The sequence below is a fragment of the Desmodus rotundus genome, chromosome 4 (genome assembly GCF_022682495.2).
Source record: "Desmodus rotundus isolate HL8 chromosome 4, HLdesRot8A.1, whole genome shotgun sequence".
Taxonomy (NCBI): Eukaryota; Metazoa; Chordata; class Mammalia; order Chiroptera; family Phyllostomidae; genus Desmodus; species Desmodus rotundus.
The window spans coordinates 159,128,321-159,156,248 of record NC_071390.1 but is presented as its reverse complement, the minus strand read 5'-3'; the positions used below and the strand labels follow the sequence as shown (position 1 = coordinate 159,156,248).

General features: G+C 46.2%; 2 protein-coding genes across 7 annotated transcripts in view; both read left to right on the top strand.

Moving 5' to 3' along the window:
- The window catches only part of NWD2 (NACHT and WD repeat domain containing 2), a 135,974-nt gene extending 127,064 nt beyond the window's left edge, over positions 1–8,910 (top strand). The window contains exons 6-7 of the mRNA XM_024573743.3: positions 36–625; positions 4,973–8,910. Coding sequence (XP_024429511.2) covers positions 36–625; positions 4,973–8,905 — 4,523 coding nt within the window. The 3' untranslated portion in view covers positions 8,906–8,910. The remainder of the gene's footprint in view (positions 1–35; positions 626–4,972) is intronic.
- Positions 8,911–15,024: 6,114 nt separating this feature from the next.
- Positions 15,025–27,928, top strand: part of PGCKA1 (PDCD10 and GCKIII kinases associated 1) — a 73,439-nt gene continuing 60,535 nt past the window's right edge. For 4 of the 6 annotated variants that reach the window (XM_071221306.1, XM_045182647.3, XM_053922304.2 and 1 more), the window contains exon 1: positions 15,025–15,332. The gene's annotated coding sequence lies outside the window, so the exon portion shown is untranslated. The remainder of the gene's footprint in view (positions 15,333–27,928) is intronic. The other 2 variants (XM_045182640.3, XM_053922301.2) reach the window with 1 other exon arrangement.

The window sequence follows — 27,928 nt, the reverse complement described above, 5'->3', positions numbered from 1 at the left end:
TCAGGCAATGAATGTGCTGTCCTGGTTTCTTTCAGCCCTAGAGGACGAACTTGACTTTGCTCTCGGGAAGCAGACGCCAGCCTTCCTAAGGAAGTGCGTCTGCTACATCAGGAAAATCGCCAACATCGAGCGCTTTGTGAAAATCCCAGAGATGGGGAAGTACATGGATGTAACTGGGACAGAACCAAGGATTATTCGGGATCCAGAAGCCCAAGAGAAGCTGATAAAACTCAGGGATGAATTTATTCCGACTGTCGTTGCATCATCTAATCTCCGAGTGTACACATCAGTCACTCATTGTGACATGAAGCTAGGCTATTCCCAGGAAATAGAAAACCATTACATAGAAGGACTCGGCAAACAATTTTATGAGGACATGATTGATATAATTCAGGCAACGGTACAGCAGAACTTTGACACTGAAACGGATACGCTCTACGACGAAATCCTCCAGCATTCGTCATTATGTAAAACGTACGCCTCTTTCTACGAGTACAAATGTGAATCTCTAAACATAGTCCATAAATACATTCTTCCAAGCAAAACCGGACACATCAACCCGCTTATTGTACACGGTGGGCCGTGCACTGGGAAGACGCTTCTGCTAGCTGAAGTAGCAAAGAAGGTAAAGCCTGTGCTTTTATGTGTCTATTGGTAAAAAACTTTTACTTCTGGGAAAAGACAGATTGATCAAATTCATTTCCATTTTCTGGGTGTACTCTCTGAATTATAGTTGGGTTTTCAGATAGACACTTCAGTGTCTCTCTTTTGCTGGTATAACTGGAATGTTGAAAATGGAGACTCTTGTGGTGCCATTATAGGACAGCTCCGTGTCTTCTCCCAGTGTTCAATGCTGCGGGGCCTGCCTTCCTCCGAACGGAAACTAGCGCAGACCTCACAACTCTTCTCCACCCTCAGCAAAGGCAAGCCCTGCCGTTGCTTCTGGACAGGAAGTCAGTCTCAGTTCAGCAATTCATATTCCAGTCTAAGAGGATCACTAACATTTCAGCCTACGTTTCTCTCCTCCAGCTCAGGCTTACCATAAACAAGGTATCTACAGTGGTAGAATGGGACATAACCATCTTCTCCTTTCCTCCTCCTCCATCCCGAATCCCTAATCCCAAACCCCAACCACACTGAGACCCCACAGGATTGCAGTTTAGGGGATGGAGGAAAGGTAAGGTGGCCAGGAAGTTCTTACATGACCAGCACAGCTCTGGACTGGGCTCTGCACTCTCTGGTTTTGGTGGGTGTCTAAAGCTGCTTCCTGCCTCTTCTGACGCCTCCTCATCGCTTCCTGGAGGCCCATCCCCTCCCGCATCCCTTGTCCTCGCTAAGCATCTCTCAGCTGCAGTTTCCTAGGCGCAGAGGGCTGCCTCTTTTTCTAGCCTGTCACTTCTTGGCTCTATCAGCACCACACTTCCAGTAGCTGTCTACCAAGATCCTCTCCACAGCCCAACAAACTCCTTAGACAGGACCTGGGAAAAAGAGAACGAGCAAAAACCATTTCAGCTCACCCTTCTCAGTGGCTTACTGCTGGTACGTGGGACACACTCAGGCAGTTTTTTCCCTGAGAAATCCCAGCTCGAATGCTGCAGCTCTTCACACTCCTCCCTCACAGCAGCCTCAGGCACTCAGCCTCCCTAGGTCTCAGGTGTGATCGGGCACAGATGGCCGCAGCCCCACACTCTAGGGGACGCCCCGTAAGTGGTCCATTTCCCTAGGCTAGAAGTGAGGAGTTGGGCATCTCTCAGCCATCCCCTGTGGGAGCAGGGTGGCAATAGGTACAACCCGCAGCACCCTAACCTCCAACTTTTTTCTTGGCCTCTCAAATCTCTTTTTGAGGCTGGAGGTGGGTAGTCCACTAAAGGTAGCAAGACCGGTTCTCACAACTCCCTTTCAAGTCCTGCAGGACGGGCTGGAACTTCACCCTGGGGTGCAGCGCCTGTTGTCTCGGCATCTCGTGCCAAAGTGGCCTAAACTAGTTCCATTTTGTAAAAATGGCTAACTTCTCTTATACTTGGTGTCAGAGTCTGAGGGTTTCTGTGATCCTGGTGTTCCTTCGGAATCTGTGTTGCTCTTCCCATGGTTGCTCTCTTGCACCAGAGCTTGCTTTTACTTCGTGAACATTATCACGACCTACCACATGCTGCACAGCCTCAAGGAGGTCATCTTAAGGACAAGAACAGGGACAGTTGTGCTGTTCCTCATGTGGGGATTAGGTTCCAGAGTAAACTCACAGGTGAAAATCAGGTATATCAAGTTTACTCTTAAAAAGTCCTTAAGAGGACCATTTTACCATTTCTTAACATACCAAGCCCAGGTGCTGGTAGCCCTTCTCATGTTAGTCGATACAGCTTGGACACCAGATGAAGTGGCTGGTTTACCTTTAGGGGCCATGTTGCATCAAAATGTGTGCACATGTGTATGTATGTGTGTGCATGTATGTCTTTGTATGTGAACCTTTAGGCTTTAGAATAATCCAAGTAAGCAAGATAGTAACATTCTGAGGGGGCACATGGGAACTGAAATCAAATGGGAAAACTTTCACGGGTACCATCTCCCACTTGCTCTAGGGAATTTTCCCTTGTGGAGGGGGAAGGGGAAAGGTGGTTGGAGGAGCAAATAATGTTGAATTTGGCTACGTTAGATGTGCGTGTGATGCAACTCCACACGCTCTAGCACGGGACGGTCACGTGGGCTGTGCTGATAGGCCTGTCTACATGCACAGTCCAGGTGGGGCAGTGTGGTCACAATCAAGTTGGTCAACTTGAAAATGGCTTTCCAGGTCCATCCACACTGTCGCAAACGGTAACATTTTCTTCTTTTCATGGCTGAATCGTGTTCCATTGTGTCAATACCCCATAGGTGTTCTATCCACTCTTCTACTGATGGACACTTGGGCTGCTTCCATATCTTGGTGATTGTAAATAATACTGCAATGAACATAGGGGTGCTTATGTTCTTTTGAATTAGTGTTTGGGGTTCCTTCAGATATATTCCCACAAGTGGGATCACTGGGCATTATCCTAAGTGAAATAAGCCAGTCAGAGAAAGACAAATATCAAATGGTTTCACTCATATGTGGAATCTAATGAACAAACTGAACTAACAAGGAAAATGGGGTAAGACTCATAGATGGAGAGCAGGATAACAGCTAGTGGGGGGACTAGGGGGTGGAGGGATTGAGGAAAAGACTCATGAACATGGACCAGTGTGGTATTGCTGGGGGGAGGAAGGTATAAGAGGACTAAAAGGTAATTAAAAGAAAATAAAGATTAAATTAAAAAACAAAAAAAAAGAAAATGGCTTCCTGAGCTCTCACTGCTGGGGATGTTCTGTCTAACTACCAGAGTGCATCTATTCAGGGTCCAGGACCCTGGTCCCCCAAGGAGCCTCACCTGCGTCTCGGTCCCCTGCCTGTGTTTCTCTTGCCTTTCTCCTGGAGCACATGCTCCCACCCACCCACCCACCACCAACAACAACATACTCTCTTGTGGCTTTGTGTCCCTCTGAAGATGCAAACAAGCATCTCATGTTAATTTCACAGTTATCCCCTGTGTACCCAACAACATTTCCATGGATATGAGCTTAGGAGCAGAAGGGCCCTCTCTACAGATACCACACATTCAGCAACACGTGATTAGGAGGAGGGAAGATGATGCATATAAGCATCAAGAGCAACCCGTAGTGACCACGAATTGTGTGGCTTCTGATTTGCCACCAGGGGCAGCTGCAGGATGGCAGGGTTATCTTCCTCCTAATCAGCATCAAAGGTTGGGCCTAAACAATGACAATAAAATGCTCCTTTCCCCTAATAGCTCATTCTGAAGCTGACAAACATATATCTTCTCTGAACTTACTCATACTTTAACCTGAACTATCTCTTGAGGAATACAAGTTTCGTAAACTTCCTAACATATTAAATAATATTTTCTGTTCTAAGGAGTCCCTGGTGAATTCCAATGATTACTGAAAGACATTATCTTCCTAAAAATGCACTTTGGGGTGTTTTCTATTTTGATCACGTCCCTTCTTATTCCAAACAGAAAAATACTAAGTCTAGCAGCCCCCTCGTATAGTTTCTCTCTTTAATTCTACAACTGAGAGAGAGTGTGCACACACTAGAATCAGAGTCAAATGAACTTCTCCAAGTTTGTCTGTCGGTAACCATTTAACTTCAAGCAAGGCATCTAGCCAACCTGGACTTCAGTTTCCACATCTGTTAAATGACACTGTGGTATCCGTGTGCCTTACAGAGAGGTAATGGGGGCACACTAACTTCCTGTTTGTATGGTAAAAACTGTTACAAAGCACAAATTTAGCAAAACTCTTTTAACCAGCTTTGTATAGTTCTTTATGACAATGATAAATAATAGTCGTGCCGATGACCCTAGAGCTTCACAGTACAGTGAAATGTCTCTGAATCATAGCAGGTTACATTCAGTATCACTTTAGAACTTTTTTATTGCATTCTAATTAACTGGAAATTTGTTCAGCCATATTCGGTATTATGTGATCCAACAATGAAAATATTTGACTCAATATAATGTGTAAATTATTATTTAATCTATTCATTAAACAAATACTAAGTACCTACTATGTGCCACAACCATGCCAGGAAATGGGATTCAGCATTAAAAAACTGACCGCACCAGATATTCAGATTTACTGTGTATGAAACAGATTGTAAATTCTCAAATACAGGTGAAATGCTGCCTTATGGTTGAATGGTACTCCTCTGACTATTTTATTCCCTTCAGTAGAGTGATCCTGAGGGTCTCAGCTAGAGTTCAGTGCACGAGCTTTGTGACAGCTCTCTGACCCTTCCAGGGTTTTGCGTTTCCTGGTTCTAGACTACTCTCCGCAAGGCCCGGTATACCCGAAGTCTGGCCTCTGGAGAGAAGAGATGTTGTAGCATATGACCGCCTGAATACATACCACCATTCTAAACGCCACTCTTACGTTTCAGGCTTATGGCTGGCTGCAAGAAGACACAGGACCAGAATCTGACCCAGTAATTGTTGTGCGATTTCTAGGAAGCACAGACATCAGTACTGACCTCAGGACTCTCCTTCTAAGTGTTTGTGAACAACTGGCAGTGAACTACCGGTGTCTGGTCCAAAGCTACCCTAAGAAGATCCATGACCTCTGTGACTTGTTTATAAACCTTTTGAATGAGTCTTCACTGCAGAGGCCTCTAGTAATAATATTCGATGCCCTAGAGCAGCTCTCAGAGAGCGACGAGGCCAGGAAGCTCTGGTGGCTCCCTGCTCACCTGCCCCGCTTCGTACGGATCATCCTCTCCACACTGCCCAACAAACATGGGATCCTGCAGAAACTACGGTGCCTTATCCATGAAGAAAACAATTACATCGAGTTGATTCCCCGGGACAGGAAGATGTGCAGCCAGGTCCTCAAACACCAGCTGCTGCGAGTCAAAAGGAAGGTCACATCAGGCCAGCAGATTTACGTGAACAACGCGTTCTCCAAGTGCACGCTACCCATGTTTGTGAACCTGACCTTCAGGGAGGTGAGACACTGGAGATCTCACAAAGACGTGGATGAATCCTCCCTCAGTGTCACCGTTCATGAAAGTATAGAGCAGCTATTCTGGTCCTTAGAGAAGAAGTGTGGTCAGAAGCTGGTCTCCAGGGCTCTTGGTTACATCACCATGGCCAAAATGGGTTTGAGTGAAATGGAACTGGAGGATGTGTTGGCCCTAGACAACAGTGTGATGAATGAGATCACGGAGAACTCCAGGCCCAGAAACCCCCTGAGGGTACCTTATTTGTACATCGCGAGGCTCAAGGAGGGTCTCAGTGGATACTTAATAGAAAGACACGTGAAGAACGTCACACTCCTGGTCTGGGCCAATAGACACCTGCAGCTCATAGCTCAGAAACTGTATCTGAAGGATGACAGTGACCTGCATGAAATGCACACCATCCTGGCAGATTATTTTCTGGGGGTCTGGTCAGGGGGCAGGAGGAAAGCTTTTTGCCTCGAAGACCCCTACTTGAATGGCTGCCTTGACTTGGAAAGCAGAAGCCTGCTTGAGGAAGAAAAGCACTTCATGGAACAGGCTTCTTTTGACAGACAGGCCCCAGACCAGCCTTGGGTTTTCCAGTGTAACCCACTGGAGCCTGACATCTTTTTTGTCAATCATCGGAAAATGTCCGAGCTCTTGTACCACCTGACGAGGTGTGGAAAAACCGATGACCTGCTGTATGGCATCATCATGAACTTCAGCTGGCTTTACACCATGATCAAAATTGGCCAGTTCGACAAAGTGCTCTCAGACATCGAGCTGGCTTACAACTACACGCAAGAGAAGGAGCTGAAGTTCCTGGCCAGCACCCTCCGCGGCATCAAAAACAAGATCGTCGCTTTCCCTGGCTCCCTTTCGGCAGAGCTTCAGCAGAGGCTGCTGCCTGTCGTAAGTTCCCTGCCCAAACTGAGGCACCTTCTTCTAGAGTGTGACAAAGACGGGCCCAAATATTGCTCCATTGTGCCATTACATTCATCCATGGATGTGACATATAGCCCAGAGCGTCTCCCCTTGTCGTCCAGTCACCTGCACGTCACTGAGATTCTGCCAACTTCTAACCCCAGTACTGTCCTTGCTGCTTTAGAAAATGGTTCTATCAGCACATGGGATGTGGAAACTCGTCAGTTACTCAGGCAAATCACAACAGCCCAGTCTGTCATCCTGGGCATGAAACTCACCAGTGACGAAAAGTATCTTGTGGTGGCGACGACCAATAACACCTTGCTGATTTATGACAATGTCAATTCTTGTCTCCTGTCTGAAGTGGAAATCAAAGGCACCAAGCATGGAAGTGGCTCCCCCTACATCAATGGATTTACCCTGTCTGTCAACCATGCCCTTGCATGGCTTGAAGCCAGCAAAGATGTCACCGTTATCGATCTGCTCTATGGCTGGCCCCTTTACCAGTTCCACTGCTGGTATGAAGTGACGTGTGTCCAGTGCTCTCTGGACGGGGTCTATGCTTTCTGTGGACAGTACCTGAACACCACCACCATATTTCACTTAGGGAGTGGAGAAAAGGTGTGCACGGTGACATCTGAGTTTTCAGGTGGGTTTGTGCAGTTTCTTCTTATCCTGGACACGGCTCAGGAAATGGTAATGGTCGACAGTGAAGGAAGCCTTTCTGTTTGGAGTACTGAGGACATTGCCAACCCCCAGCTGACTGATGACTTCGACTGCCGGAGAGAAGGCAGCGAGGTGGTCAGCATTGAACTTTCAGAGGACCAAAGTGCGATTCTGATCTGCAAAGCCCTCAGCATTGAGCTCTTAGATACTGGCATGTGGAAGGTGGCAGAAAAGTTCAGGGCTAAGCACAACGAACGCTTCATATCCGCCGTGCTGTCCAAAAACGGAGACTGCATCATCGCAACCATGGAAAACACCCCAGCCATGTTTTTCTGGAGGCGGGACACAGGCCAGTGTATGGCAAGCCTACAGGAAATCTCAGGTACCATAGTGAAGCTGGTGAAATCCAGTCACCACAATATGCTGCTCTCTCTATCAACCAGTGGCATCCTGTCCATTTGGGACGTGGACATCATCACAGCTATGTCCAACATAGATAAGACTGGAAAGCCCATCCAAAGCCTGGTGTTGCCTGCTAGAGGGGAAATCATTTACTCCCTGGACGGCTCTGATTGCGTTCACAAGTGGAACTTCAGCAGTGGGTTCATTGAAGCCGTATTTAAACATGAAGGGACAGTTGAACACTGCGTGTTGACTTCCTCTGGAGACCTCATGGTGACAGCAGATGACAAAAGCAGCCAGTATGTCTGGCACACCAACAGTGGTGACAACCTCTTCCGAATCAATGGGCAGAGGATCTCTCAGCTGCTCATTACACACAACGACCAGTTCGTGGTCTCTCTCTGTGAGGAAAACGCGTCCAGGGTGTGGAGACTGGCCACCGGCCACAGGGTCTGCAACATCCTGACCACTCTGCAGAACGCCTTCATAACCCCCGCGAACACCTTCGTGGTGGGGATGACCAAAAGCAAGGTGCTGGCGGTCAGCCTGTGGACGGGAAGTATCACCAAGAAATTTTGCTGTGAGGATGGCACCACCATCGTGAGTTTCAAACTGATCCCCGACTGTCCCGACATCATCGTGTTTATCACGTCGGCCGAGACGGTGAACATCTGGAGTCTGACAGACGAAGTGATCTGTCACCGTGTGCAGCTCCCAAACAACTTCCTGAAAAATCTAGAGGATTTTGAAATTTCTCCCAATGGAAAGTTAGGCATTTTGTCCCGGGGAGATGAAAATATCAACGTGCTCGATTTACACAGCGGTAAACTACGCGTCGTTCGCGCCTCCGGGGTCATCTGGCGCCAGAGGTTGTCTCGAGACGGCCGCTACCTGGTGTACATTTGTTTCCGAAGCGGGGAGGAGGAGGATGAAAATGGGGCCACGTCCAGTTTAATTGTCATGAGACTGGCCGACGGCAAAAACATCGGTGCTTGTTCCCTTTACAAAACACCAACTTTTCTTGCCCTCTCCCAGAGGCACCTGAACATCATCCTGGGTTTCGACGATGGGAGCATAGGGATATATACGGTGGTGGACCGCGTGGATGCGGCACTGAAAATTAAAATTGCCACTTCAAATAGCAGACAGATATTCAACAGTGCGGCCCAGACATCCAGGCCAAAGTGCAACAGTCACTGTTTCAAAGCGTCTGTGGATTGCCTATGGAGAGAGTCTACTGAGGTCTTCGCAAGAGACAGTCCCATCACCGTGAGTGACTCCACTGAGCCGAACGAGGCAACACCCTCCAAGAAACACAATTCTTGCTATGAGCGGATGTGCTCTGCCCTGGAACCCAGGGGCCACAACTATGGCCCTGACAACTGACAGGAGTGTTTGTCCTGCTCAGCAGAAACACATGATACACGCACGAAAGAGTCGGGTGGGGGCGTGTCTTCTGTGTTCCAAATGATAAACTGCTCGTTTCTTAAGACGCAAGAAAGAGGGTGGAGTTCCAGTGTTAGTCATTAACACGTTCATGAAATGTACAGAAATGTGAAATTGGTTTTGGGTTTGGTTTTTTTGTCCAAGTTTTTTCCAGGCATGAAGTCTTGAGACTTTAATAGAGAATTTGTAGAAATCATATTTAAGTGGTTACATCAACCAGGGTGGGGGGTGCCTAGAAGTTTTAAAATTGTGGGGGAAGAAGCAACATAACTCATCCCACTCATTCAGATGGGAGAGGCTAGAGACTATTTGGACCAGAACTGATTTCATAGAAATCGGTGGAAATCGTGAACACAAAGAGCTGTTTGACTTCAAGCGATGGCGTGGCCATACGTAAACCCAGCCTTAATCTCTCCTTACATTTTACAGTCCTGACAACTGTGTAAGTCCAGTCTGCTGAGGGAAGGGCAAATGGTGCAAAATCATGTAACAAAAATGCCCAGATGTACACCCAGTCTCTCGGGGGAATGGGCGTGAACTGCGAGGCCACGAGCTGGACTGGGACAAGAACTGCCCATCCCCGCCATAGGGCTACTGAACACAGAGTCGGTCTTAAGTGAAAGTACAGTTGTGACGATTGCGTGCTGGGGTTTCTGTATAATGGGACACATGATTTAAAAAACTATTTCCTGGGCTACAAAAGAACACATTGAATGAGAAACCACAATCTTTTCGTATCTTTTTTCAATGCCTGCTTGTGCTGGGCATAAAGAAGAATTACAGGAAGAGCATTACAGGTTTGATCCAAACACCTGTTCATTTTTATCATTGTACTAACAAAAGTCTGTGCTGTTCAGTCTGTTGTACGGAAGCATAAATTATTTCCTAAATCCCTGTAGTAAGTCCTAATGGAAGGAAAGCTTTCTAGACATGCCATCTATGGAACACTGATGACATCTGCCTTACTCTCATGCCTCCTCTTCCCCTGTGTGAAACGCAGACAGACGACCAAATACTCCGGGACAAACTGAAGATGCCTGTCGTTGTGCTAAATATTCCATCCATCTTCGGGGTCTCCCAAGGTTCTTTACTGTCCCCGTTTGTAGGCACTTTCTTACTTCTATACACTGGATGTATGCTTCTTTTTCTGTCACCCTTCCCGCTTGAGGACTCTTTGGAGACTTTTCTAGTCTTCTCCGTTTCAAAGCAGAAGCTGTGAAATGTATTAAATCTTTAAAAAAACAAGAACAAAAACAAACCTACTTCACCTATTTAAAAGAAAATATTACATCCCGAAAGGGGCAAGTGATTTTCTTCACATGGTATATCCTTGGATAACTTTCCAAAGTCCGTCGGTAGTTGTGGTTTGGTGTGGTTTCATTTGAAAGTGGCTGTTGTGACTTACATAGGCAGAAGAATGAACAAGGAACTGACTCGCTTTTAGTCCAGCTCCACCGTGAACTCAACATATCCGTAGACAGATCTTTAACCTTCCTGCTGTATTGTTTTTGTAAAGTGCAAAATAAAGATCGTGGTAGTGTCTGCCGCAGTCCTCACAGGGATGATGGGGAACAAAGGAAGAAAAAAATACAGTGACATCTTCATTATTGAAGCTAATGGGAGAAGCAAAGTGATCGAACCTATAGGATATCCAAGTCCATTGTGTTTCACTTTGGAGAGAGATGTGATTCGGACAGGAACACCCCACTCCATGGTGACTTTTTTTTCCTTTTTAGTATGTTCCTCCTGGTCTGGCTACTAGCCAGGGAGGTGGGAGTCCAGAGAAGGGCCAGCCCACGTGCGGATCACCTGGAGTTGATTGTGAGAGCGGATGCTTTTTCTTAGTGCTTCAGAGGCAACACATCTTATTCCTGTCATTACCAGTGGGACCTCCGTGCCACACGATTCTAAGAATTAAATGCCTAGATGGAGTAAATGTAGTGTGTGAATGTTCTGTGTAACAGCCAATAGAGTTTAACAAGTGACTTGATTTTTCCTAACTTGTTTGCAACTGATAGCTCACATTGAATGTTTTTATGTAAACTTTGTATTGTTGGGAAGAACTACCCAATCAGAGATTTATATTTTCATAAATGTTACATTTAGTTAAATTTTGTTACAGAGTTGTTACACTAGAAAATTACTGCGGTCTTCAAACAATATACAGTCTGGTGTGTGTATTGTTTCTATGAATAAAAGATAAACCGTGTAGATCCGTGTGGGGTTTGATTTTCCTCCCAACCTAGGCCGATGTAGTGAGATCGGCGGTAGCAGTAACTGTCCGTGCTTGCTATACAACAGGCACTATTTTCAGAGCTCTGCATGTACAAAGCCGTGTAGTCCTCGCAACAGCTTTATGAGTTAAGTACTGGTAGTCTTCCAAATTTACAGATGAAGAAACCTACAGATGAAGAAACCTAGACATAGAGGTCCAGGGAGAATAGCTGAACAGGACTTCAACACACAATGTCTTTTTTGTCAGCTTCCTCAAAGTACATAAAGATACAGCATTGAGTATGCAGTTTACACTTTCTGATAATGACCTGTATTTTCTAACTTTCAGATGAAAGACCCTTCTAGGCTCTGAAGATAATGGGGGGTCTTTGCAATCTCTCAGGATTTTCAGGTACTGCAATAGTTGATATACTATTCATTTAGCAAATATTTATTTGGGCATTTATTTTGCCAAGAATGCCTTGTAGGATTTCATACTCTTAACAGGAAAACAGATAGGAAACAAGTTTTATGCATAAGTTCAAGGTCAGTGTGCTTGCCTCTGGGGCGGGGGGTGGAAGTGGGAAGGATGATAACCAAGGAGTCATCCCTCTCATGAATTTCCTACAGGTGAGAGATTAGGGGAAACTTTGCCATGTACACTTTTTCTTCTTACCACCTCTTAGATGTGAGAATCACTCACACACACACACACACACACACACTATATTTTTAAAAAACAGGGCAGCAATGGGGGACTTAAATGATAATAACTAGGAAATTACCAGGTGAAACCTTGTATCTAGTTTCATGAAACAACTATTCTCAGAGAAACTTCAAATCAAGATGTTGCATTATCCATCAGACTTATTGCCTCCATCTTCATGTGGCTGAGGCTGACTGCTGTTTAAAATTTGCCCTTCCTGAAAACGGCTCCCCTACTCATGCTTGGGTACTAATCTAAATCCTTTACATGGAAGGTTAAGCCCTCTTCTCTTTCAGTTCTCAGAGAAAATATAGGAGTTGACCATTAATATTTGCATTAAAGCACTTCATAGACATGGAATTCGTTGTTTCTCTCAGTATCTTCCATCCTAGGGTCAAAAACAGAACAAAGACTGTGTGCGTGCTATGTACAAAGCACTGGGCTGGGCCCTGGGGTGATTTGGAAATTAGTCACACAAAACTCCTGCTCTCCAGAAGCTTACAATCTGAAGAAGACACAACTAAATCGGATGTAGGACAGATGGTGACACAAAGATGTTAATAAAAGTGAAAACCAAGTGCAGAGGATACACCACAGAGGAGCAATTAACTCAGAATCAAGAAGAGGAACCCAGCAGAGGTGACAGATGGCTGAGGCTTGAACGAGAAGTAGGACTTGGCTGTCAGAATGTCTGAAAGACATCTCAGGTGACGGTAACTGCAGGAGCAAAAACAGAGACGAAGTATATTCTGGATGAGTTCAAATGCCATGTTGGGCTTTTAGACTTTATTCGGTAGTGAACAAGCAACCCTGAAAAATGTTTTGAGAAGGAGAATGGCCTGACTGGAATGGCGTGTTTGAACGACTCAGGCAGCGCTGTGTCGGGTGGATTAGAGATGGGCAAGAGCAGGAAGAGACTCTCGCAATGACCTGAGAGAGGAAGTAGAAGAATTGGATCTTAGGACGGTGGCAGGGAGAATGCTAAGAAGAGGGACAATTCAAGAGCAGTTTCAGGGTTTAACTGACAGAGGTGAGTGATGGAGAGAGAAAACAAATTCCAGTTTCAGTTAAAACTGGGTGGGTAGCAGAATGGCAAATACAAATGAACCGTTTAGGACATGGAAGTTGAGGAAATAATAAAGTTGGACCTAGAGATTCAAAGGTTAAGATGTGCATGTAGGCAGTTGCAAATACACTAATTCGTCCACTGGAGAAATCAATGAGCCAAAGACAGAAGCCACCGTGGCCGGTGGGCTCGGTTGGAGCGTCCTCCCATAACCCAGTCCAGGGCAAAATAAATAAATGGCAAAATAAATGACCCAGGGCAAGTAACTGGGTCACGGGTCCTATCCGTAGTCTGGGTGCCTATGACCCCCAGTACAGGCACATAGGAGAGGCAACCAATTGATGTTTCTCTCTCATATTGGTGTTTCTCTCTCTCCCTCTCTCTCTAAAAGCAATGAAAAAAATGTCCTCGGGTGAGGAAAATTAATAAATGAAATCCAACTATCTCTTTCTTAAAAGTCTAAAATGCCTCATATGGTGCTTCTTTGTGTTATAATGTAAGCCACTTAAAGTTTTTGTCTGTTTTTTAGAACTATATTGACAAATTTAAAACTATATTAACAGATCTACTAAAATGAGATTTCCTTCTTCCATGACTCATCAGTTGGAAACCATTAATATGCCAATGAAAACACAAACACTAAAAACTAAGTGAATTACACTGCTTTCACTTCCACATGCCTCAGGAACCACAGGTTCTTCTTCCGTATTTTGCACAAGGAGCCCTCAGATCTCCATCTGGCACTCCGTGTGATCTGCAGGGAGTCCAGATCCCACTCCGCAGAGACTCATCAGAGGGATTGGTTCCAGTGTATCAAAGTCACGTTATGTAACCCTGGTAATCTGAAGTTACCAAAACACCACCACCTCTGCCAGTATAGAATCCCAGCCTTTACTATGTGAAGGTAAGTAACTCAACCAGCTGCTCGAACGTATAAGAGCAGTGACTCGAAAACTGGGCGCTGCATTACCTTCCTATCCCCCACTATTTCGGAATCGGTGTGTCTGGGGTGGGGCCCAAGAATTTTCACTTTTACTAAATTCCCCAAGATGGTGCTCATTCTGCTAGTCGGAGAGTCACAATTTAAAGCCTAAGATAAAAATCCAAAGTCTTTATGGTGGGAATAATCTAACTCATAAACAGGCCAATATCCTGTGGACATTACTAAAACACCAACTAGAAGTTGGAGATGAGATTCTTTTATTGTAGCAAAGGATTTTACCAGAAAGTTATGTAAAACAAAAGAATATAACTTCCCTCACAAATCTATCACTTTAAAGCCTGTAGCTACTACACGACTGGGAAGATTCGGGAAGTTTTATTCCATAAAGGAAAATGTCGTGTAAAGTCACTTAAGTGGACACATGAAACGCTGGAGTCACTTAACTGGACACATGAAACGCTACGGGCAGTATATCCTCTAAATAGTGTCCTGAGCGGTTGCTTCTCCAGCACCGTTTTACCCTGGATGAGTTGGAGGGGGAGAGAAGAAGGTAAGCTAGGTGGCGCAGTTGCTTAATACATTCTCGTTCGCACCCCCGTGTATTCCGGAGTGCAGGTGAAGACCCTCCCATACCTAAGTAGTAGTTTCGGTGCCTGGATTACAAGTTCGAGCGTGGAGCTCAGCAGGCTGGACGACGAGTTGCACCTGAGGTTCCCACCCAGAAAACAAGAGGAGAGGTGGGGCGGAGAAGCAGGATTTCACTGAACTCCCACTGTGGTCTAGAGGGTGCGGGCGAGCGCGCGCAGCTTCCCCGGGAATTATCGTGGCAGCGTCTGCGCTGTTGCTCAGACCACCTGTGTCACAAAGGCGGGCGACAGCGCACGCAACCAGGTCTAAGCGGCTAGTGCCACAACTGCGGAGCAAACAGAAAAACTCGGGGGTGGGGGTATAGATCCATTTGCAAGGGGTGCGTTTATTTGTCGCCCCACTTACGTCCCGAATCACGGGACAGCACGACAGAAAAAGTTTCCCAGCGCTGGCAGGAGTCTGCCCTGGGAGTGGATGGCAGAGGCCGAGCTCCTGGGGTTTTGCTACAGTGCGTCCGGAAGGCCAGCCCCAGCTGCCGGGGGTGGGAAGTCGGGTTCCAGGGGCTCGGGCACTGGCCTCCAGTGCGGCCAGGCCCCCCCCCCTCAGGGCGGCCGCGCGGCGCGGGGCGCGCAGGTAAAGGGTTACACGTGCTGGGGAGGCTCGCCCCGGGCCGGGCCACGTGACGCGCCGGCCCAATGACAGCACCGGGGCGGCCGCTGCGAGCGCCGCGGGCTCCGGGCAGCGCGGAGCCGCCCGTGTCTCCCCGCGCGGCCGCCCGAGGCCCGCCGAGCACGGGCGCCGCGACCCCGACCCTTCCGACTCTGCCGCCGCCGCTGCCACCCCGCCCCAGGTAGGACGGTCTCCCACCCTGTGCGTCGCGTCCCGCCGCAGGGAGGGCGAGGGCTTGACTGCTGCGGAGCTCGGCTTGGTGGCATTATTTCCCCGACTTCTTTCGCGGGTTATTTTTATTTATTTATTTATTTATTTTTGCCCTGGGGTGAGGCAGAAAAAGGTGGGGTGAGGTGATTGTCAGTTTGATCACTTCGAACAAGTCACACCATTCAAGAAAGGCACGAGAAGAGAGGCAAAATCCAGGCTAGGGGGCGAGAGGGGGGCTTTTGCAAATTCCCCAAAGATCAAGACAGTTTGTAAAGCTTGGCATCTAATTGGTGTATGAAACGATTTTGTTTTTAAATCGCTAATTAATGAACTTTCAACAGTGCCCGAGAACTTGAATTGGAAAAATTGTAAGAGATTTTCCCTTATTTCTAAGTCCCCCCTTCCACATTTAAAACGGAAATAGAACGTGACTGTCGCTGTTTCTTTGAAATGTCCTTGGGTCCCAGGATTTGTCCCCCTAGGGTGCTGGCGCCCTGGCTGGCAGTGAGCAAGTGTGGAGAGGACAGGATGCAGTGCCAGGTAGGAGCAGGTGTTGAAAGAGGGTGCTCGGTGCGAAGGGTTAAGTGGTCGCAAACTGTTTGCTGAATATTTAATAATTAGGCAAGTTCCTCCTGGTGGGTTACTTGGGTCTCATTGACCTTGGCCGCCCTGATGAAGTGAGATTTTCACAAACTACCCCTGAAGAATTTTTCCACTGATGTAAGACAGAAATCAGTGTTTTGGTTTCTTTTCTCCAGCACTGTAATTCAATTTAAAAACAATAAAAACTCCCTTTAGTAACTTAGGACATTGCATTTTGCCTTGCAGTATAGATGTTTGCCCAGGGAATGTAGAGGAGATCAGTGTTCCACGCGGGGGCTCAAAATCGTTAAAGATGGGTGTTTTCTACCCGTCACTTCAAAGAGGGAATTACTGGTGACACGTCTCACTGTGACTTGTGGGTGTCCTGGGTGGGTTGTAACCAAGCTGTTGGAAGGAGAAGTAGCTGGGGAAAGATGAGCAACAGTTGAGAGTTGAATGAGAAAGAAATGGACATTGGTTGCTGCTTTGAGAAACAATAGAATGTATATTCGCCACTTATTCCCACATTTAACCCTTCAGCTAATACTGTTTTAAGGAGGAGACAGATGTTAAACCCTTTCAAGGCTAAACAACAACCTGCCCGCAGAACACCGTGCCAGTCACCAGGCAGCTCACTGACACAATCTGAAGCGCTAAAGGTAGAGTTCTGCGGCTACTTACGTTTACCTGAACTGCCAAGAGTCCGTCACAGGAAGCTGCCTTGCCCTCAGAGGAGAGGTGGAACAGACGCTGATAAAGGAAGGCAGGGCTCACCTTATTTATTTAGTTATTTAGTTATTTTTGTCCGTCCATTCTGATCCTGCTCTTCCTCAGCAGCTATGTGATAAGCGCCTCTCTCACGGCACCTGCCCCAGCCCCTGGTCCTCCCCAATGGCTAAAGATTCAGGTAGTAATGACATGGAAGGATAAACGTGAGCAATCTTAGCTGTGTACTAAGAGCTTTTGCATATCCGGAATTTAAAACAAAAACTTGTATACCAATGAAATATGTTCATGAACCTGAAAAATAGAAGGATTCCTCTGACTTCTTACCTCGTGCCTCTGTGAGCCTAAAACCACTACCTGGCTAAGCTCTGGCCAGAATCCAGTCCCAGCGCAAGGGCACAGCAGGCCCTGCCCTCTGGCTCTTGGAACTGCCCTGCCCTGGTGCCCAAGAGCCCATTGACTGTGCTTCTTGGAATGGACCCCAGTTTCCGAATAACTGAATACCAGCCTCCCCGCAGCTGGCTTTCCTCCACCTGGAACGTTTCAAACTCCCCTAGTTTCACAATTTTTCCAACCACCCTGAATCTGGGGCTCTTTGGGGATGTCTTGGTTAAATAGTACCTGTCGTGCCTTTCTTTTTTTTTTTTTTTCATCCCTTTTTGGTCTTTAGATTGATTATCTAGTTGCAGATAAAATTTCTGGATATTTAGAAAAAAGGAGTTGATAAGGGAGGGCAGACGTCAGCCTTCAGCCATCCGCAGGTCAGATGAGTCACCCAGTTGTAGCCCTCTTTCTGTCTGCTTACCACGTGAATGCTGTGTAGAAAAATAAAAGGAAATCTTTTATCTCTGTGTACCCTGAGCATGTCCCACAGAGTCTGGAATCTTCAGAAGGAATATATGTCATCAAAATGACCCTATTGTAAAACACACTTATAACACACCCATTGGATGAACATGTGCCCTTAAGCAGGTACTTAAAAGAACTTGAAATACTGACTCAGAGTCTTCAAGCATCTTAGAAAAGACACTCCTGAGTTGCATAAGACAAAAAGAATATCATGTCGCAAATCTCAGCCCTAGCACTGAAGGTTCAGAGGACAAGCGGCTCGCTAGAATGAAATGAAACCCTTGCCTGGCCTTGGAGGCACCCAGAGACTCCAGCCCCACAGTGAGGTGCTGGGGACACAGTCCTTGCCTTCATCTGCCAGTCTCCAGAGAAGCTGTGGAGGACTTGGAGCAGAGCAGGCCTGTATTTTAGAAAGTCCCAGGCTGCAGTGGGAAGAGCTAAGTGGGGAAGATACAAGCAAAGTCGCTTCTGTAAAACTCCACATGAGAGGGAGAAGTGAATTGGTTCAAATGATAATTAGAAGGGAAAGGTATTTAGGATACTAACTCAGAGAAGATATTAGCCGGCTCAATCTCTGAAGTTACAATAATTTATATATCATTTCAGAATACGTTTGGTCCCTGTAGATAACCATGAGCCACGTTTTATTGCAATGCTTTCCTTACTGACTAAAATCCCGGTGGGCCCCACGTACTGTGTTTCCACCACAGGAAAAAGTTTTGGGGAAAGAATGAGCCAAATGTATTTCGCATTTTGAACAACCTAGTGCCTCTTTATGTAGACCTAAACATACACATCTGAAGGCAGAGTTAAGATAACGTGTCGCCCTCGTATTGTATCCGTGTTCTCTGATTTAGCTTCTAGGAATAAAAATACCTGAGCTTCGACTGTGTGACAGTAGTGACGGTGGGCAGTAGAACAGCCTCTTCTTTTCAGCTGGTCACAACACGGCCTGCTGTAGGTCACAGAGGAGACTGTGTTGTTACTGCTGCAGGAGAGTGGTGTCAGAGTGGGGACTCCAGTGCTGACGCTAGTGGTGACACTGGAGTCACCGAATGCCTGGAAGGGAAGAAAACTCTCCTTGGTTATTGCCCCATGGCCATGTGTACAGCTTTTTAATATAACAGGTATTTGGGTATAGTTGTAATTCACTTGTTTGTTAGTCCCAGAGTTGAATCTGTGCACACACGAGTTTTGAAATGTCCTTTAATTTTGGTGTTAAATCTCCCACCCATTTGAGTACCTATCTGGGGGTACCGATGTGTGCTAAAGGCAGATTTGATGTGTACTGGATGTTTGTACAATGGTATCCTTCTTATTTGGTTCTCAGACTACACACCCTCAGTCCTCCAGAGTATTTACTACACCTAGAAGGGAACAAAAGAAGCCCACCGGCGCCTGCAAACAGTTCCGAGCTGCATACTCTCGGATCCTCGTGTGGAGAGAGCCTCACTAGGACTTCCGTGGTATCGCATATTTACCGTTTGATTCCCAATGAGCTTGGCTATCCAAGTTCCTGGTCCGCAACAAGGAAGCCCACCTTGCAGGTTCAGCGTGTGGCTACTATGATTAAGTGTGAATTGTAGCCAAAACCAGCTGGCCGAATGGAGAGGGCAATGCAGGGACGGTTGTCTGTGATTAAAACCTAAGTCCGCAAGAAAAGAAAACTGGACTCAGGACTATGTGTTAGCAAGGAAATAAGCATTGCATTTTGGAAAAATGCACCTTCAAACATTTTTAGAGCTAGAAAAAAAATGAGGCTCAAAAAGCTTAAATGATATGTCCAAGGTATTGAAGCTGCCCGTTGGAAAATGCACCGGAACCAGAATCTAAGGAACCCCAACTCCCAGTTCAGTTATCTTCCTACGCTAACCAAAAAGTGCAAATTTTACTGGTATGGAAAATTCTTTTTCTCTTAAGTGCCTTTTTCTTAAAATATTACAGCCACTGTTTATGGAAAAATTATTTACATTTACAGTATCATTTGCCTAACAAACCACTCTAAACCTAATAGCTTAAAGCAAGCACCATTTATGTAGTTTATGACTTTGTGGGTCAACAGTTTGGGGCTGGTCTTTTCCAGGCTTCCTTATGCACCTGGGGTCCCCAGGGTGGCTCTGCCTCTGTGTATTGGCTGACTGCCGGCTGAGTCAGCTGGGGAGCAGGGCCTCCTGCCCCCCAACATTAGGCAGCCCCAGTGTAGTTGGAAGAGCAACCATGGAAGCGGGGAGCATTGGGACCTAGCCTGAAGCGCACACAAGTTGCTTCTCTACCAGTCTATTTCAAGAGCAAGTCGAAAGAATTGTGAGGGTCCAGGAGGGGTGGCCATCCAGGAGAATTGTGGCCATCTTTGCAATCTACCCCCCCTTTAGAGCACTTTATCTAACTTACCTAACTTAAGTCTCACCTCAGCTCCAGAAGTGAAGGCAGAATTCCCATGTTACAGGTGAAGAAACTGAAACCCAAGCACATTAGTCTGACTGAGGGGATGCAGAGGATGAGTGGCGGAACCCGAGTGGTGCGCACCTGGGAACTGGTTACAAGTGCAGTCTTATCAGAACCAGCATTTGAACAAGATCCCAGGTTGTTCCTAAGCACAGTGAAGTCTGAGAAGCAGGCACTGTAGGGAGCAGGGGGAATGGTAATAAGAGGGGCTAGTGAAAGAACCTTCCAGGCAGGGAAAACAGCAAGAGCACAGGCCCTGAGGCTGGAATCTGCAGGCAGATGAAGGAATTCCCGGACTAGACAGGGCTTCTGCAAGGGCAAGTTCATTGGTGGTGTAGAAGGAAGTCTGCTTTTTTCCAGAAAGGCCTATCAGAAGGCCCTGAGGAGGTCCTGGAGGGGAGAATGATGGGACGTTCCTGTCCCCCAGGCATGCTGTGAGGACCGCTCAGACTCAGGCAGAGATGCGGAGAAATAAGAGGCCAATGGTCCCAGCTGGGAGGCATTTCAAAGCACACCCCACAGGACTTGATGCCAAATCGGATTCTAAGGAAAGTAAGAGAGGAAGCGAAGATGGTTCTGGACTGCCAAGCTCTGGGTTGTTCCCCAGCCTTGAGCTTGGCATAGTACCTTTGCCTGTGTTTCTTTACTACTGAAAAAGAAGATTCATTTTGGTGATGCCGGTGGTTTTGCCAAGAGGCAGTTCAAACACTGAAGTCCCAGATCTGCATGCTCAGGTAAATTTCCCAAGTATAAGTGAGAATGGTTTGGCAAGTAGTGAGTTGTAACAAAACAGTTTTTTATATAGTTCTTCTGTCCATTATACCTCCCAACTGCCCCACGGACAGCTATCCAGGTGGGGTTATCGTGCCCCTTTCACAGGTAAGGACACTGAGATTTAGCGGTGTCAGTCACTACTCAAACCCGGGTCTGGACTCCGAGCCCAGTCTTCTGTCCGTGCACTGAAGCACTCTGCAGGGGTTTTATTTGGCCTTTGGGGGGACTTTTGATCTGGCCCATTTTGGGTCTTATTTTATTTTCCATATACACTGTACCAAAGTCAGAGAGGTGCTCGAAAATGTGTGAGGATGATTTCGAAGTACCTATTTCATAGAAACTTGAAAATGCCTCAGAAAAAAAATGTTTCTTTCCTCACCTGGCTTCCTCATGTTTTCTTTCCATATATTGATCCCAATGGCAACAAATTATACTTATTATACTTTATATTTCAAATGATGTGAGCTCTTCTGAAGCTTTTCGTTTGATGCTTTGAGTGATAAAAAAGATTTTGATTTTTTCCGAATACATTTTTAGGCCTGTTCTTAAGCTGAGGTGCAAAAAAGAAAAAAAGAAAGTCCATAGATTACAGAACCATGACCCCAAAGGGTTCAAAACACCTGGTTGTGTGGACAAGAAGACTGAGGCCTGGGTAGAAGGGGTTCAAGGGTACCCCACACATTGGAAACAAAACTAGAGCAGGACCCCTTGTTTCTAAACCTGAGCCCTACACTGTGCTAAACTGCTTCAGGGAAGTTCCCTTCCCTGTGTCCCAGCCTCTGTCCGCCCTGTGGGGAGTTGGGAAAGCTCCCATTTTAAAGTCTAGACAACCTGGGATTGGATCCTGGTTTGCTGGCTACCTAGTGTGTAGCCAAGTGCATTTACTACCGCAGTCATTGCTGAAGAGAATCATAAAACAGAATTCACTGGCGAGACAGTGAAGATCTAGTTTACAAAGCACAATTTATCTGCATTCTCTTTTAAACTTGACCTGGCAGGTTTTATGATTCTCACTGGGATTGGGTTTTGGTGAAGGAAGCCAAGTGTTCTAGGAGTGGACGGAACAAAAGCTTCAGAAATACACTGCAGCCCAGGCAGAGGCGCAGTCTCAGAAGACCACGGCTGGAGGCCCGCCCCCGCCCCCCGTACCCACCGTAAAATGGGTTCTGTCTCTGTTATAGTCTCTATGATACATGCATTGCCTTCTGGTGCCAAAGCACAGGGCTAAGCTGCGGCTCTGGGTAGGTGAGCCGGCCCCCAAAGGCAGTCAGAGAAGTCACAGCCCACTGGTGTGGAGACAGCTAGGGGCTTGTTTTTTAATTTAATACCCTGCCTAAATTCAAAGATTTAATGGGACAAAGGAGTGTGACTTTCACATAAGAACAATAATAAAGCTAACGTGGGCTTGCAATTTCTGCTAAAGTAGGTTTTCTGCTAAATAATTGACATGATTTAGCAGAAATTGCAACCCTTGAGAGACAGTTGTCCTGTAAGAGTTAATTAGACAAACAAGAAGCAAAATAAGCAAACAAATAAAAACTCAAGAATTTGCCACCCTAGCACTTTGCAGGCCCCTAATGGCGGGTGCAACTGGGTGCGGCCCATGTACACACACGCCCAAAAGTCAGAAATCACCAGGATCATCCTCCCAAACACAGATGACAGCATCATATGCGCGTTTGGTCCCATTAAATCTCTCTACCCCCTGTGTTTGCTGGTGCTCACCATCTACATAATTTCTGAGAGCCCTTTGAAAAGAAACCTGGGGTGGAGTTGTGTCTTCATCCCTCCCTGAGCCATGGGGGCCGCTGCACTTCTGCAGGGGGTCTCAGAGGCATGAACCCATGAGCCACTCTCCCAGAGGAGACTGGAATGAGGGCCGGACTCTCTCCTCTGGTGCGAATCCTGGCTCTTCCATTTGTTGTGGGAGCTCAGGAGGAATTTCCTGTAATCCCCCTGGGGTTCCGCTTCCTTCTCTATAAAACTAGAAAGCTGACTGACTGCTTCCCCTAGAGTGTGCCTGAACTTAGCAATATGTTTACCAAAATGGATTCCCAGCCTCTGTGGCCTTTGGTTTTCTCGAATGTGAAATGAGAGGTTTGGACCGTGGGTAGCTGTAAAGGCTCCCTGTACAAAATTCAGGGGCGAAATGTAGCCACAATGCCATGTTCCCTCAGTGACGAGGTAAGAGGGTGGCCATGACTTAGTCTGGGGAAGCAAAGTAAGAGTGGAGCCGTCTAGGAAAGCAGAACTTCCTGACCTGCCCAAATGATCATTCTGTGAGTCCAGATGAGAGGAAACTCTGAAATACGGAGAAATGAGAGGTGAGGAAGGTGATTTTTCCCTGGCCCTCATTTCTATGAGGGATTTTCAAAATAAGTAAGGTGGCATTTATTGTATTTAAAAGAAAAGGCCATTGCCTTGCCTGTGGTCTTTTATATAGTCTTCATCCTTCACTCTTTAAGTTAAGTTGGATTTAAATACATACATTAGAAACTGTTTTTACTGTGGAGGGCCCACACCACTTAGTGACATAAAAAGCTTCCTCCCTTCCCCTGTAATGCTGTATAGGCTAAAATCTAAATGATCTTCTGTGGAACACACAGAGGCTGTGCAGGTGGTAGGGGTGCAAAGGTGAACAAAGTGGACCTGGACACCATCCCGTAGGTGTTGACACATTAATCACACAGACTTGTCACTGCATTCCCGTAGGGACAGCAGGGAGGGGTCCCGGGCACCATGCAGGGTGGCCTGGGAGCTGTCACCTGTCTGAGAGGCAGGAAGGGCTCCCCTGAGGACAGATGAGAGGGATCTAACCAGGCGGAGGGGGTCGTGGGCCATGGGAATACAGGCAGTTTGCTCACACTCCTGTGGTGGCCGAGTTCCTGGAGGGAGAGGGAGACGGTAGGTGGAAGTGAGATCAAGCAGACCTTCCTCGGACACGTGCGGTAATCTGACCTCAGCCAGTCTGGCCCTTCTTCTTTATGTAGGATTTTTTAGGGGGTGGGTGTTGAAACCTCGGATATTTAGACGTGTGTGAGGGTAAAGGTCTCCTTCCTCACAGCCTTGGTCCAAAAGCAAATCTCAGGCACCATTCAACACATTAATTAGTAAGCAGGAATCAAAAAATCACGTATCCTGTTTTGTAAGATTAGTGAGGTCCCGTTTTCTGTTCTTTTAGCTTCTACAATTATATATTGGGTTGGCCAAAAAGTTTGTTTGGTTTTTTCCATATGATGGCTCTAGTAGTTGTCTTAACTTCATTCAAAACAATTCTGTTAGATCATATTGTCACAGCTGTCATATCAATGTGCATTTTTTAAAAAACTAATCAAAATTGGTGAATTTTTGTGTAGCCATTTTAATATTGAAGATGGAAGAAGATATGTAATGTTTTCGGCATTTTATTTCAAGAAAGGTAAAAACACAACTGAAATGCAAAAAAAGATTTGTGCAGTGTGTGGAGAACAGGCCGTGACGGATTGAACGTGTCAAAAGTGCTTTGCAAAGTTTCCTGCTGGAGATTCCTCTCTGGACGATGCTCCACAGTCAGGTAGACCAGGTGAAGCTGATAGCGATCACATTGAGACATTAATTGAGAACACTCAATGTTATACCACGTGGGAGATAGCCGACATACTCAAAACATCCAAATCAATAAAGTTATTGGTAAATATAAAAAAATGTGTCTTTTATTTTACAGAAAAAACTGAGCAGACTTTTTGGCCAGCCCAGGATCCCATGGATAGTTCTGTGGAGGCAGTGCGACACTCTTTGGAGGCAGGGCTGAGCTAATCTAAGAGTTTAAGCAGAGAAGCCCTGGAGCTCACCACTGGACAAGGCAATTTTTAGCGCCGGGCATTGGGAACTGTCGTAACCACAGGTTATTGGATTGCTGGCCTCTGCAGGATGATACAAGGGTGGGAATGCCTCCAGGGGTGTCCAGCCTTTTGGCACGTCTGGGCCACACTGGAGGAAGAAGAGCTGGCTTGGACTACACGTTGAATACACAAACACTAACAAAAACTGATGAGCAAAAAAAAAAAGGTTTGAAGTAAATTTACAGTTTTGTGTTGGGCCACATTCATAGCCATCCTGGGCCGCCTGCGGCCCATGAAGGGGTTGGACACCTCTGCACAGCATGTCTAGACAATCCACACATCTTATACAAAACTGACTTCGCCAAGGAAAAATTTCTTCTTTTTTTCCTTTTTATTGAATTTATTGGTGACACTGGTTAACAAAATTATACAGGCTTCAGGTGCACAGTTCTACAACAAATCATCTATACACGGTATTGTGTGTTTGGCCTCCCCAGTCAGTCTCCTCCCTTCACCATTTATCTTTGCTAAACTCTTCTCCACCTACCTGCACCCCCCCTCACCCCCCACCACCAAAAAATAACCTCTAACATCCATTTGCTAATTGAGAAAGTCCTTCGCGCTGGTTTGCGATTGAGAAGCTAACATCACCGTAGAAACCACCTCTGGACTGTGTGCGGCCCTCAGATAATAGCTTTCCTACTAGTCATCTCTGAAGTGCATGTACTTGATTGGGGCAGCTCCTTTAATTTACAGCCTAAGGTACAGATTAAAATCACACTCATAAAGCTCAGACTGTCTCTGCTGACATATTTCAAAGTGAATTACAGATAATACAACCATTATAAGGCAATGCTCTTTATCTTAAGAACAGTGAGAAGCTATTGAAGGTTGTAAACTGGAAAGTTATGAGATTTTCATCTCTGGCTGCAGTTTGGTCAACCAAAAGCCAGACTTGGGGGAGAGGAAACCAGTTAAGGAGGTACCGTGTACATGGTGCTGACTCCCACTTGAATAAAGGGGGTGTAACTGGGGAGAAGCAGGTGGGTTCCTGAGAGATTAGGTGAAATGACTGGAACCTGGTGGTGGATGGGAAATGGGAAGTGAGGGAGGAGGTGTCCGGGTCGAGTTTTGGGACAGGGGACAGGGGATACAAATAATTTTGTTATAGTGTTGTTTGTGATAAAAAAAAGAAAAAAGAGACAATTTGTGTGTTGCCAGTATACAATAGTTAAATGAGGTATGATTTGTAGATACAGTGCACTACCCTGTCCTGATGGGGAAAATGAAGTATATATGTGATGACATGGTGGAAAGATGTCCAGGATATAATCTTAAATTTTTTAAAATTTGTTGAAGAAGCATGAACTTAGTGTTCCATATTAATACAATTAGTAATGATTTCAATGAGCACTTACAGAATTATCTTCTGGAGGGTGGGCCCCTTGTAGTGCAAGCTTCCCCTGCCAGGTGAGAGTTCTAGGAACCCATCTGTATCAGTGTACCAGCTGGCATTGTTGTGAGAGGCTGCATTCGGCTTCAGTGAATTTTTTTGAAGACTCTTTCAACACGTTTGCCCATTTCATGATGGGGGATTTCTGAGCACACCTGCTCACACCACGCTGAGTGTTCAGCAGTCTTAACCAAAACTGGCATGACCCTCGTGCTCCACCCTCCCCATTCACCCCATCTTGCCCAGAGCAACTTTTTTTTTGTTTCCCTGGATGAGAAAAGTCCTCAAAGGGAAACGTTATGCCGATGTAGAAGAGGGGAAACAAAAAGAACAGCAAAAGCACTAAAAGGCATCAAAATCGATGAGTCCAAAAAGTGCTCTGAGCAGTGGGAAAAAAGTCTTGATAGGTGTATTGCATCAAATGGAGAGTACTTTGAAAGTGACTGACCAAAGTTTAAACATGTAAGAATGAATACACAATTTTTAATATAAACAAATTCCAGGGTTTTGGGGTCCCCCCCTCATGACTTAGCAGTAGTAATGATTATAATTAGCACTTACAAGTAAAATACCTGGGAGAAAAGAATTTCTAATGGTGACTATCTGTAAGGCAGAGATTATCAGGGGCATTTTCAATGTACATTAGACATTTCTGTACTCTGGCTTTATTTTGCAACTGAGAAATCTGACTTGGCAGGAAATGAGCAGACTGCCCTATTTCTGTCATGAAAACCGCTGATCGTTGGACCCCACGATGATTTCTCCCTCCTCCGAACACACCGACCACGTTCCTTCCAGAGTGTTAGGTCCACAAAGGGGTCAGTTGGTTCAGCATCTCCATTTCCCATCTGAGGACACTGAGGCGCAAAGAGGTTAATGGCTTGGCCAATGTCACGTGACTCTAAATTAATAGCAAGGCCAAGATGAGAATCCAGGGACATGCTAACTCTCAGTCTAGAATCCTTTCTACTATAAGCTAAGTCTTCTCTAGCACTCACTGTAACTATGAATAACTTGGCTTTTATTGGACTGTGAAGTGAATAAATCTGTCTTTTTCCTTCAATAAAATCATGTGCTGACCCTGAGACAGGCAGGGTCCAGTATCAAGTTCAACCTACTGTAAAACGGTCATTAAAAGCAATCAACTAACTTTCCTTAGACTTCAGGCCCAAGAGGCAGAACTGAAATTCAGGGAGGAGAAAGACTCCCACCCTTGAGTGGCACTCACACAGCTTCCTTCCCCAGCCCCTCACACAGAAACCACCACGCACGGTAAGGATAAGCTAGGGGCACTGGGCTGCGTTGCTTAATTGGTTATGCTGGGAAAATGGGCTCTGGATGTAAGGGAGGGTCGGTGAGTACCCTTCTGCTGCAGCAAAATGCCAGTATCCTAAACTTCCTGCAGCCGATGGCGTGCTATTCCAGGGTTCTTTTAATTAGTTGATGATCTCAGTGATCTCCCCCAGCTGTCTTCAGAACTCTCGCTTGTAGGACTCCCAAAGGCCCTTTTCAGCGAGTTTGTTTCAGGGACTGTTTCTTATCTTACAGAATCACGGCCACCCCTGGCCTGATTGTGGGCCCTGAGCAGTGTTTCAGATTGTCCACCCTCCGGTGGCAGTGGCCCCCAAACTGGACTCTTCTGGATCAGGATTCACTGGCAGAAGCAAGGGTAGAGAACTATCTTGTCCTGAGACCAGCAGTTACCAGGGAGTTACATGCCCCAGTCTGTTACGGGCTCTTCGGCTTTCCTGCCTTGGCGCCCAATCCTTTTCCCCTTCTCCCCCGGAGCTAATCAGAACACTATTGTCTACACTGAACTACCGCTTGACATCTGCTGTTCATCACCTAAATGGGCCCCAGTCTTTCGGAAACTATTCTCCCATTTTGCAAACTTGGTGAGCTTGTTTCCAGTGTTTT